Source organism: Oncorhynchus nerka, linkage group LG21 (assembly GCF_034236695.1).
Source record: "Oncorhynchus nerka isolate Pitt River linkage group LG21, Oner_Uvic_2.0, whole genome shotgun sequence".
NCBI lineage: Eukaryota > Metazoa > Chordata > Actinopteri > Salmoniformes > Salmonidae > Oncorhynchus > Oncorhynchus nerka.
The window spans coordinates 19,640,418-19,652,924 of NC_088416.1; the positions used below are offsets into that span (position 1 = coordinate 19,640,418).

The 12,507-nt window shown below is 43.6% G+C and overlaps 1 protein-coding gene across 2 annotated transcripts; it reads left to right on the forward strand.

Moving 5' to 3' along the window:
• The first annotated feature begins 428 nt into the window (after positions 1-428).
• Positions 429-6,583, forward strand: LOC115103592 (interferon a3-like). Of its 2 annotated transcripts, XM_029624432.1 has the most exons (6): positions 429-840; positions 1,015-1,102; positions 1,386-1,460; positions 1,602-1,757; positions 4,241-4,318; positions 6,241-6,583. In XM_029624432.1, the coding sequence occupies exons 2-6, from the start codon at positions 1,016-1,018 to the stop codon at positions 6,328-6,330; spliced, it is 486 nt and encodes a 161-aa protein (XP_029480292.1). In that variant the 5' UTR covers positions 429-840; position 1,015; the 3' UTR covers positions 6,331-6,583. The 2 variants fall into 2 exon arrangements, with proteins under 2 accessions (XP_029480292.1, XP_029480291.1); XM_029624431.2 differs by lacking the exon at positions 429-840 and having other exon boundaries at positions 911-1,102.
• Positions 6,584-12,507: the final 5,924 nt, after the last annotated feature.

Sequence of the window (12,507 nt, forward strand, 5' to 3'; positions counted from 1 at the left end):
ACAATGAATGGACTGAGGGGGTCCTGATCCTCGATCAGCACTCCTACTCTGAGGCGCTTTATGAATAAATTCCCAGCAGAATAGTTAGGCTACATCTCATATTTTAGCCTACAATATGACATTTCAGGATGAAACCATCTATGACATCTTATCAAGACCCTGATGGAACAGGTGTGTTCTACTGGGTTGGAACAAAAGCCTGCACCTCCTCCTTCTGGTCTCCAGGACCGTGCAAGACAGTTTTGGTGACCACTTCCCTACAGTATATGATATTTACAGTTGTAAAAGAAAACGACAAATAGAACGTTCCAACAAATCATGTTGTCATTGCTTGTCAACATTGCATCACCAGCAGACAACAGTAGGGTGAAAGTTGGTTGCGTCATTGTGAAAATGAAAGTTGAGTGGTGGGGGTAGGGCTCGGACGTCTCCAATTCACTTTTCAGTTGTATCGCAACATCAGAGGACTGCGGAACAGTATTTCGGACTACCTTTGAAAGAAACTCACTAAATTAATGTCTTATATGTCCAGAGTTCTTAAAGAACTGTGGGTTTTATTTCGACTTCGACGATTTTGTTTATCAGCCTTTTTTCTTTTAAATCGTTCACGCGAAGTTATTAGCAGTTGAAAGCAAATGCTCGCGAATAGCCTATTCTCGCTAATAGCCTAGCCGATATGTACATTTAATAATCTTATATTTTGGTTCAACTATAATTCAAAGCTGATTTCAAGGAGCATGTGTATAGATTTACTGGGATTTGTTGGTCCAGAAGACGGAGGAGGCATGCTGTTCTTATTGCTGCATGTTGTAGTCTGGAAAATGAAAGTCCCCGCCTCCGGTAGGTTGATCGGGGGAAATTCTCCATACAGTTTTCCCTTTCCTAACTCCACAGTAAAACTACTTAACACCGCCAAGATGTTCAAACTCATCTGGAAAGCTAAAAGCATAAGAAACTGCTCTTTACAATGTGTACAATGCAGAGTTGGACGTGTCTTTTTCTTATTCTTTGCAGTATGCAGAGCGTGTGTCATTGCTGTGACTGGATCCAACACCACTTCGGTCACTTGAGCGCAGAATACCTTTCCCAGCTGGAGCAGATGGTGAGTTATCAGCACACTGTAAGAGGAGACTGAATGCATGTATTAAGGACAGCAAAACAACCAACCAAGTAAAATAGTCATATGTTTCATGTTTAGCCTCTGTATTAGAAAACTCTTAGCGCCATTTTACAATGTATATTCAAATATAGGCTAAGGCTATAATGACAGAGCGGTCCTACATTAGGCCTACTGTACTTGCAGTATAAGCCAAACTTTATGTCAGTCTTGATTGCTCTTTAAGTATTTGACACGTGACTTGACATATATATTGATTGTTTTCCAGGGAGGAGATATCACAAAGCAGATTGCCCCTGTCCTTTTCCCAACTTCACTTTACAGACACATATATGATGCCGAGGTAAAGACTCGAATTGTGACTTATCATGTTCTGATATGCTTTGGTATAGTGGTCTTGACCCCATGTAATATTGATGCCATAACGGAAGCCTATACTGTTTCTAACTTTTTTCTTCTTCTTTTGTATCATCATCCTGTGTAGTTTGAGGACAAAGTCAGATTCCTGAACGAGACCATCTATCAAATCATAAAACTGTTTGATGGGAATAGGAATAGGAAGTCAGTCACCTGGGACAAGAAACACCTGGATGATTTCCTCAACATTCTCGAACGCCAATTTGAGAACCTTAGTTCCTGTGTAAGTAACAAGTCTATTTTAAAGTATCAGTGTTTAGGCCAGGGCTCTCCAACCCCGTTCATGGAGAGGTACCCTCCTGTAGGTTTTTGCTCCAACCCCAGTTGTAAACTAACCTGACTCAATTTATCAACCACCTAATGAATCAGGTGTGGAAGGTAGTTCTCCAGGAACAGGATCAGAACGCCCTGGTTTAGGTGTAGCCTACTAACTCTACAAGTGAAAAAAATCGACACATAAAATGTATTCAACCCCTTGACTTTTTCCACATTTTGTTACGTCTGCCTTATTCTACAATTGATTAAATACATGTTTCCCCTCATCAATCTACACAATTCTCCATAATGACAAAGCAGAAACCCTGTTTTAGAAATGTATGCAAAGGTGTTCACAATGAAAAAAATGAAATATCACTTTTACGTAAGTATTCAGACCCTTTACTCAGTACTTTGTTGAAGCACCTTTGGCAGTGATTACAGCCTTGAATCTTCTTAGTTATGAAGCTACTGTCACGTCTTGATCTGTTTCACCTGTCCTTGTGCTCGTCTCCACCCCCCTCCAGGTGTTGCCCATCTCCCCATGGCGACTTATACCTGTGTTTTCTGTCTGTCTGTACCAGTTCGTTTTGTCCGTTCAAACCTACCAGCGTTCAAACCTACCAACCTACCCTTGCTCCTGTTTTCGATAGTCCCTGTTCGCTGGTTTCCCGGTTTTGTCCTTTCCTCCATGCCCTGAGCCTCCCTGCCATACTGTACCTTGCCTCGACTCTGGATTACCGACCTCTGCCTGACCCGATACTGAGTCCGCCTGCTGTTCCGGTGTCTAATACCCTCTCTGGATTATTGACTCCTGTCTTGACCTGTCGTATGCCTGCCCCTGTTTGAAGAATAAACGTTTGTTTCTTCAACACTGTCTGCACCTTGATTAGACCTTAAAACGTGATACCTACAAGCTTGGCACACCTGTATTTGGAAAGTTTCTGCCATTCTTCTCTGCAGATCCTCTCAAGATCTGTCAGGTTGGATAGGGAGTGTACGGCACAGCTATTTTCAGGTCTCTCCAGAGATGTTTGATCAGGTCAAGTCTGGGCTCTGTCTGGGCCATTCAAGGACATTCAGATACTTGTCCCAAAGCCACTCCTGCGTTGTCTTGGCTGTATGCTTAGGGTCGTTGTCCTGTTGGAAGGTGAACCTTCACCCCAGTCTGATGTCCTGAGCGCTCTGCAGCAGGTTTTCGTCAAGGATCTCTCTGTACTTTGCTCCGCTCATCTTTCCCTCGATCCTGCAAGGTTTCCTCCAAACATATTGCTTGGCATTCAGGCCAAAGAGTTCAATCTTGGTTTCATCAGACCAGAGAATCTTGCTTCTCATGGTATGAGAGTCCTTTAGGTGCCTTTTGACAAACTCCAAGCGGGCTATCGTGTGCCTTTTACTGAGGAGTGGCTTCCGTCTGGCCACTCTACCATAAAGGCCTGATTGGTGGAGTACTGCAGAGATGGTTGTCCTTCTGGAAGGCTCTCATCTCCACAGAGGAAACCTGGAGCTCTGTCAGAGGGACCATAGGGCTCTTGGTCACCCCGCTGACAAAGGCGCTTCTCTCCCGATTGCTCAGTTTGGCCTGGTGGCCAACTCTAGGATGAGTCTTGGTGGTTACAAACTTCTTTCATTTAAGAATGATGGAGGCCACTGTTTCTTGGGGACCTTCAATGCCACAGAAATGTTTTGGTACCCTTTCCCAGATCTGTTCCTCGACACAATCTTGTCTCGGAGCCTTACAGACAATTTCTACAACCTCAAGACCTGGTTTTTGCTCTGACATGCACTGTCAACTCTAGGACCTTATATAGACAGGTGTGTGCCTTCCAAATAATGTCCAAACAGTTGATTTTACCTCAAGGATGATCAATGGAAACAGGATGCACCAGAGCTCAATTTTGAGTCTCAAGTTAAAGGGTCTGAATAGTTGAAGGTATTTGCATTGTTTTTGCAAATACCTTCAAGGTATTTGCATATGTTGAAGGTATTTGAAGGTATTTACATATGTTTTTGCGTTGTCATTATTGGGTATTGTGTGTATTTTGATGAGGATTTTTTTTCTTTAATCCATTTTAGAATAAGGCTGTAACTTATCAAAATGTGGAAAAGCGGAAGAGGTCCGAATACTTCCCGAATGCACTGTATATAGGTTATTACAGATTTTGAGCCAGTTTGCAACATCACAAAAATAATACTACATCAATGAGAAATGTAAAATATTGTGGTTTATAATTAACAGACATTTTTTTTGTAGGCTTTGGTGCGTATCTTCATTACGGCAAATCAAGTTTGATATTTTGAAGTCGAAATTGCTAACTTTAGAATCCTTTTTAAACCTTGAACGCACAATTTTTTTCCTGCCATGCAGGAAATTCTCAGGAAAAACCCCCAGATCAAATGAAGATGCTACATCTGTATGACACTACTGTTTTGTTTAATTTTGTCTAACAGGTATCACCTGCCGTGAAACCTGAGAAGAGACTGAAACGGTACTTCAGGAATTTGAATAGAAAAGTTCTGAGAAAAATGGTGAGTTTGGTTTCGTATGGAAATATGTTTAATAGGTGTAATCAAATTAATATAAACTAGGCTTGGCTTAACAGGAGACGTGTTCATAAAAAAAGGGTTCTGGGGCCATATGTATCAAGTGTCTCAGAGAAGAACGGCTGATCTAGTATCAGGTCTTCTCTCAGGTCTCCTCTGTCCTATTTATAGTGATCTAAAAGGCAAAGATGATCCTAAATCAGCCTACTCCGAGAAGCTTTATACACTGCTAAAAAAATAAAGGGAACACTAAAATAACACATCCTAGATCTGAATGAATGAAATATTCTTATTAAATACTTTTTTCTTTACATAGTTGAATGTGCTGACAACAAAATCACACAAAAATGATCAATGGAAATCAAATTTATCAACCCATGGAGGTCTGGATTTGGAGTCACACTCAAAATTAAAGTGGAAAACCATAACTACATGCTGATCCAACTTTGATGTAATGTCCTTAAAAGAAGTCTAAATGAGGCTCAGTAGTGTGTGTGGCCTCCACGTGCCTGTATGACCTCCCTACAATGCCTGGGCATGTTCCTGATGAGGTGGCGGATGGTCTCCTGAGGGATCTCCTCCCAGACCTGGACTAAAGCATCCGCCAACTCCTGGACAGTCTGTGGTGCAACGTGGATGGTGGATGGAGCGAGACATGATGTCCCAGATGTGCTCAATTGGATTCAGGTCTGGGGAACGGGCGGGCCAGTCCGTAGCATCAATGCCTTCCTCTTGCAGGAACTGCTGACACACTCCAGCTACATGAGGTCTAGCATTGTCTTGCTAGACCATTAGGAGGAACCCAGGGCCAACCGCACCAGCATATGGTCTGCAGAACCACTCCTTTATTGGATCTCATCTCGGTACCTAATGGCAGTCAGGCTACCTCTGGCGAGCACATGGAGGGCTGTGCGGCCAAAGAAATGCCACCCCACACCATGACTGACCCACCGCCAAACCGGTCATGCTGGAGGATGTTGCAAGCAGCAGAACGTTCTCCACGGCGTCTCTAGACTCTGTCACATCTGTCACATGTGCTCAGTGTGAACCTGCTTTCATCTGTGAAGAGCACAGGGCGCCAGTGGCAAATTTGCCAATCTTGGTGTTCTCTGGCAAATGCCAAACGTCCTGCACGGTGTTCGGCTGTAAGCACAACCCACACCTGTGGACATCGGGCCCTCATACCATCCTCATGGAGTCTGTTTCTGACCACTTGAGCAGACACATGCACACTTGTGGCCTGCTGGAAGTCATTTTGCAGGGCTCTGGCAGCAGTGCTCCTCCTGCTCCTCCTTGCATAAAGGCGGAGGTAGCGGTCCTGCTGCTGGGTTGTTGCCCTCCTACGGCCCCCTCCACGTCTCCTGATGTACTGGCCTGTCTCCTGGTAGCGCCTCCATGCTCTGGACACTACGCTGACAGACACAGCAAACCTTCTTGCTACAGCTCACATTGATGTGCCATCCTGGATGAGCTGCACTACCTGAGCCACTTGTGTGGGTTGTAAGACTCCGTCTCATGCTACCACTAGAGTGAAAGCACCGCCAGCATTCAAAAGTGACCAAAACATCAGCCAGGAAGCATAGGAACTGAGAAGTGGTCTGGTCACCACCTGCAGAACCACTCCTTTATTGGGGGTGTCTTGCTAATTGCCTATAATTTCCACCTGTTGTCTATTCCATTTGCACAACAGCATGTGAAATTTATTGTCAATCAGTGTTGCTTCCTAAGTGGACAGTTTGATTTCACAGAAGTGTGATTGACTTGGAGTTACATTGTGTTGTTTAAGGGTTCCCTTTATTTTTTTGAGCAGCGGCACCAGTCCTTTATTTGTTGTTCAAGACGATATGGTCATTATGTTGACAAGAATGTTCACCCCACTAAGATTTCAAATGTTCTATGTTTTTCAGAACTACAGTGCAGGGGCGTGGGAGCTCATCAGGAAAGAGACAAAACGTCATCTGCAAAGATTGGATATCCTTGTGGGACAGATGTACTGAGCATCCGTACTCATCTCAGACGTTTCCCACTTACCAGTTTATAAAGCATGAATACAATCATGTAGGACCCTGTTAGTTTATTTATTATATTTAAAAATGTAAATGATTGTTTTTTATTTTCATAAATTGTTATTTATATTTTGTATTTCTCTTTTGTACCTGTATTGAACTGAAACGTGTATTGCCTGTGTACTTTGAAAATCAATGAAAAAAGAATATTGAAATTGTGAATAAAAACTCATTGTGTATTAAATTGTCCAGATTTCGTTCTTGTCAGAAACCAACGAGAGTGGATTGATAATATTGAGCAGCCTAATCCAATCATCAGAGGGGATGCAGATTAAACTTGTCGCTGATCTGTCACATGACAGATTCTACTTGAAGTTTATGTACTGTGTGCTTGCAGCTTTGTTTCTTTGTGTCATTTATTTTTATTGTGTTTTTGTACTTTGTGAGGGTTACTATTTCATGTTTTTCTTGTTCTTGTGTGGTCATCACACTGGGGCAGTGGGCTAAAGGGGAGTGGGGAGATCTGGATGAGGTGTAGAGTATAATCTGGGGGACCAGGAACTTTTAGCTCCCACTTGCCATTGTGGGATGTTTATTTATAAATTCTGTCCAATGTATTATATGTATTATGTTTTTACTATGATTGGAGAAGAAATACGGGGGGAAAAGACATGGAAAGACAATATGGAATAAGAGACAAAAAAACAATAAATACTTTTAATGGATAGTAGTTTAGTCCCCCGAACGAGGCAGGGGGGTGTTGGGCAAGAAAATAAAAACAAACAATTGATTTAGCTTAGTCATAAATATAGATATTTTTTTAAGTGGCATCATGGGGATCCTCCCAATAGTTCTCAATGGATAAACGAGGTCAATTCCTGTATGACATTAGACAAAAGTGTGTATTATGTAGGCCAATGTGGCAGCACACTGTCCTTTCATAGGACTTGGAATTCCTGGATACAATAGAGCTATTGTAGATGTGCTGTATATTCATTTGTATAATGGTATGATGTGATATGTCTCACACCCTGATCTGTTTCACCTGTCTTTGTGCTTGTCTCCATACCTGTGTCCTCTGTCTGTTTGCCATTTAGTTTGTTTCTTCAAGCCTACCAGTGTTTTTTCCATGTTTCTGTCTTTCTCTAGTTCCTGTTTTCTAGTTTTCCCTGTTTTGAACATTCTGCCTGCCCTGACCCTCAGCCTGCCTGCCGTTCTGTACCTTTTGGGCTCTGCTCTGGATTACTGACCTCTGCCTGTCCTTGACCTGTCGTTTGCCTGCCCCCCTGTTTTTGTAATAAACTTTTGTTACTTCGAAACTGTCTGCATCTGGGTCTTCTCCTGAACCTTGACAGTACGAACTGGCCCTGATGAGAGTATTTTGGACGCATCCTTGGTGTCCGAGCCGGGCCTCCCCACTCAGGCCCTGTCCATTCCCATGGACATTAGAATACTGGACGGGCGCTCTATAGGCCCGGGTCAACTACAATACCACTCCCACTCCCACTCCCATAATTAAGTTGCAGGGTGTATCCGCCCTTCTGCCTCCCTCGCCGGCGCAGGGATCTTCTTTGAAGGACAAAATCCAGTGCCTGTGCATCGACTTCCGGGGGCCTCAATGTCATCACAGTGAAGAACCGCATCTCCTCGGCCTTTGAGCCGCTCCAGTGGGCCACATTTTTCTCCAAGTTGGACATGCGGAATGCCTACCACCTGGTACGGATACGGGAAGGGGACAAGTGGAAGACTGCCTCCAACGCGGCCCGCGGTCACTATGAATACCTGGTCATGCTATTTGTTCTTACCAATGCCCCAGCTGTGTTTCAGGCCCTGGTTAATGACGTTCTCCTTGACATCTTGAACCGGTTCATCTTCGTCTAGCTCAACGACATTCTCGTTTTCTCCCACTCAGCCCAAGAACACATGCTCCACGTCCGACAGGTCCTCCAGTGCCTCTCGGAGAACCAGATTTTTATGAAAGTGGAGAAATACGAATTCCATCGCTCCACCATCCCCTTCCTTGGTTACATCATTGCTGCAGGGAATGTACAGATCGATCCCGGGAAGGTAAGAGCGGTGGTGGATTGGCCCCAGCCTACATCCAGAGTGCAGCTGCAACGTTTCTTGGGATTTGCCAACTTTTATTGCAGCTTTATCAAGGGTTACAGCACCCTAGCGCCCCCTGTCTGCACTCACCTCTCCCAAGGTTCCATTCACGTGGTCCCCAGCTGCTGACCGGGTGTTCCAGGACCTCAAGCACCGCTTCACCACTGCTCCCATATTGGTTCATCCTGTCAGTTCGTAGTGGAGGCCGATGCTTCGGATGTCGGAGTGGGGGCTGTCCTGTTCCAGCGTTCTGCCCTCGACCTCAAGCTACATCCCTGAGCCTTCTTCTCCCATCACCTCAACACTACGGAGAGGAATTAAGATGTGGGGAATCGTGAGCTTCTAGCGGTGAAGATGGCTTTGGAGGACTGGAGACACTGGTTGGAGGGGGCGGAACATCCGTTTGTTGTGTGGATGGATCACAAGAACCTGGAATATCTCCGCAACGCCACGCTTCTCAATTCCAGGCAAGCTAGGTGGGCCCTGCTTTTCAGACGGTTTAACTTCTCCACTTCCTACCGACCGGGATCCAAGAAAATCAAGCCAGACGCGCTGTCACGCCACCTTTGCGTTCTTCGCTGCCTGCACAATCTGTGTGCAGAACAAGACTCCTCGGCAAGTTCCGGCTGTCTCTTTCAACCACTGCCTGTCCCTCACCGTCCCTGATCTCACATATCAATGGATTCGTCACGGGTCTCCCCCCGTCTGATGGCAACACCATCATCCTGACTGTAGTGGACCGGTTTTCCAAATCCTCCAATTTCATTCCTCTCCCCAAGCTACCGTCTGCCAAAGAGACAGCCCAGCTCATGGTGCAGCACGTCTTCCGGATCCATGGACTCCCGGTGGACATGGTCTCCAACTGGGATCCTCAGTTCTCATCCCGGTGCTGTAAGGCGTTCTGCACACTCATTGGGTCGCCGGCCAGCTTGTCCTCCGGGTTCCACCCTCAGTCCAACGGCCAGTCAGACCAAGCTAATCAAGACCTGGTTACGACTCTTCGCTGCCTTGTCTCCACCAACCCCACCACTTGGAGCCAGCAACTTGTGTGTGTTGAATGCGCCTGCAACACCCTCCCCTGCTCTGCCAACGGGCTCTCACCTTTCGAGTGGTTTGAACATAACTTTTATACATTTTTATGATTATATCACATGATTTCACATTATTGATTTGTTTATGTAATTATTTGTTTATTTCTTTAAATAACTGTACAATGCAATACAGCGATTAACTGCCAATGTTGTACTCACCTTCAGGTCAGTTTATCAGAGATCGTTTATGGTAGTATATTCAAAACTTGATACAAACAACCTTCATCTGTCCTTTACAAATGGGTGTGGTTATTATATATGTAAATGAAACTGCAAATGCATGGTGTTGTCTTAAAAACAAGGAGTGAAGTGTTACAATTTACCCCATGGTCTGGGTTTAGTTGTAACAGCGCTTGGGGTGAATTGTAACAGATTGAAAAATTGCATAAATCCTGACATGCAACTAATTATTGAACACCTTTATTGAGAGCATGAGAGCAACATTGCCATGTTTAAAATTTTGTTTGGCAGAAATAATAATAAATATAAATAATAAAATGTTTATTATTTTACCCTCCACTAAATGGTCTTTCTCAACCAAACAATAACTCGGCTAAACTAAACACCGGAACATTTGTGGTGTGTCTGTGTGTGTGTGGACTGAATGTTGGAAATGTTCACTTAATCAGAGTCACAGTTGTGACAGTGGTATGGCTGTCCTGGGGTACAGGCTTGGTGGGCCCATCATTTTCATTCTCAGCACTTCACCCAGACCTCCTTGGACTTGGAATTGTTAAAGGGATCCATGGACACAATGCAGAAGTTTTCCTCGTTGGAGGAATCTGAATCTACTGGTTCAATGTGCTTTGTTTTGGCTTTTTTCTTAAAACTTCATAAGGCTTCTTTTTCTTCACTTCCTGTCTGAATGATGCGCCCAAGGTAAACTGCCTGTTACTCAGGCCCTGAAGCCAGGATATGCATATAATTGGTACCATTGCAAAGAAAACACCTTGAAGTTAATAGAAATGTTAAAATAATGTAGGAGACTATAACACAATAGATATGGTAGGAGAAAATCCAAAGAAAAACCAATCAGATTTTTTTTTTGAGAGCCCATGCTATTACAATGGACAGTATAGGGGCATATTGAATTCTACTTCCCACGATACATTTCCTATGGCTTCCACTGGGTGTCAGTAGTCTTTGTTCAAGGTTTCAGCCTTGTAACTTCCAAAACAAGTAAGAAATAGGAGTTTTAGTACAAGGACACCTGCTTGGAAATGTGTGTGTGCGCGTGCCATGAAGACATTACGAGTTTCCTATTGAACATACTTCTTTCCATATGAAATATTATAGTTTGATTACATTTGAGGGTATCTGAGGATTAAGTAGAAATGTATTTTGACTTGTTGAAACAAAGTTTAGGGGTTTATTTTCGGATTCCTACCTCTGCCTGTTGAACGAGTGGATTACTCAAATCGATGGCGCCAACTAAACAGACTTTTTGGGATATAAAGAAGAATGTTATCTAACAAAACGACACTACATGTTATAGCTGGGACCCTTTGGATGACAAATCAGATGAATATTTTCAAAAAGTACGTGAATATTTAATCGCTATTTGTGAATGTATGAAACCTGTGCCGGTGGAAAAATATTTTGATGAAGGGCGCCATCCTCAAACAATCACATGCTTTCGCTGTAAAGCCTTCTATAAATCGGACAGTGCAGTTAGATTAACAAGAATTTAAGCCTTCAATCAATATAAGACACTTGTATGTCCCTAAATGTTTAATATCCATAATATCCATATCCATATCCATTTTTATGATTATTTATTTGAATTGCGAGCCTTCCAGTTTCACCGGAAGTTGTCCCGCTAAGGGGATGCCTATCCGTGAGAGGTTGCAAGACAGTTTTTTGTTGTTGTTTCAGTGTGATTTGTTTTGGCTCGCATCTTTCCAGCTGTTTTTTAAGGCAGGATAATATTCGCTTTGCTTTCTGAGTGATTGACTGTTTATGCTCTTCTTCCAGTGCCTGCTTGATGGGTGTATCCATCGAAATCACAGTTTTTCTCCTCTTCCTACCCCTTGTTGTAATTTTCCTGGGCCCTGCTTTTGGGAAGGGGAGTACATTAACTGGTTTGAAATCAGAGGAGTAATCAGGTGTTTCACAGCCACAGCCTGACACATGTGGGGAGGTGCCCTGTGAAGTGACTAGAGAGGTGGCCTGGAAGGCAGCTGCAGAGTTGGCCTGGAAGGTAGCCGGGGAGGTGGCCTGGAAGGCAGTTGGAGAGGTGGGCACAGTGGGCACAGCTGCCCTCAAGAGGCACTCTGACAACTTCTGCTCCTGCTCATCCATGAAGACCCTGTTTCCACTACGGTAGCCTACATGAGGAAGCTCTCTCGACCCCTTCTCCAGTAGCTTCTTTATCTCTTTGCAGAATCTGTACAGCATCACATGACATATGCCATACAACGTTGCATCTGATCTGATTGACCCCTGCTCTGCTCCACAATTTGACAGTCTTTTCAAATTGTGGAGAGGTATTCCGCTGTCAGATTTTCTTTTCCATGATCCAGGAATGCTGAAAGTAAAAGAAAAAATGTTGCAAAAACATCTTGTTTTACTCTGGGTAGTTTCATTTTCTCACAAGTTGTTACAACTAACCCTGACCCTTTCAGCCATTAGCTAGCTATCATTTTAGCTCAACTCTTTAGCTAAACATTTTAGTTTAAACTTTAGCATTGCTAACTTACATCAAATATCTCTACACAGAATGGATATAACCCTGATATAAGTTTGGTGAATGGAACTACAAAGCAGTTGATGCCATCACAAAAACAATTGGGTCAAAATTGTTAACTCAAAACTCCTAACTCAAAACTCCTAACTCAAAATCAGATTTCTGTCAATAGAATGTGCAGAGTTTATCATAGGGACTAACTTTTTCACATGCGGGTTCAAGACTAAACTGAGCATATGCACAGTGAATCACACGATTCTACCTTACTCCTGATTGGAGGAATTG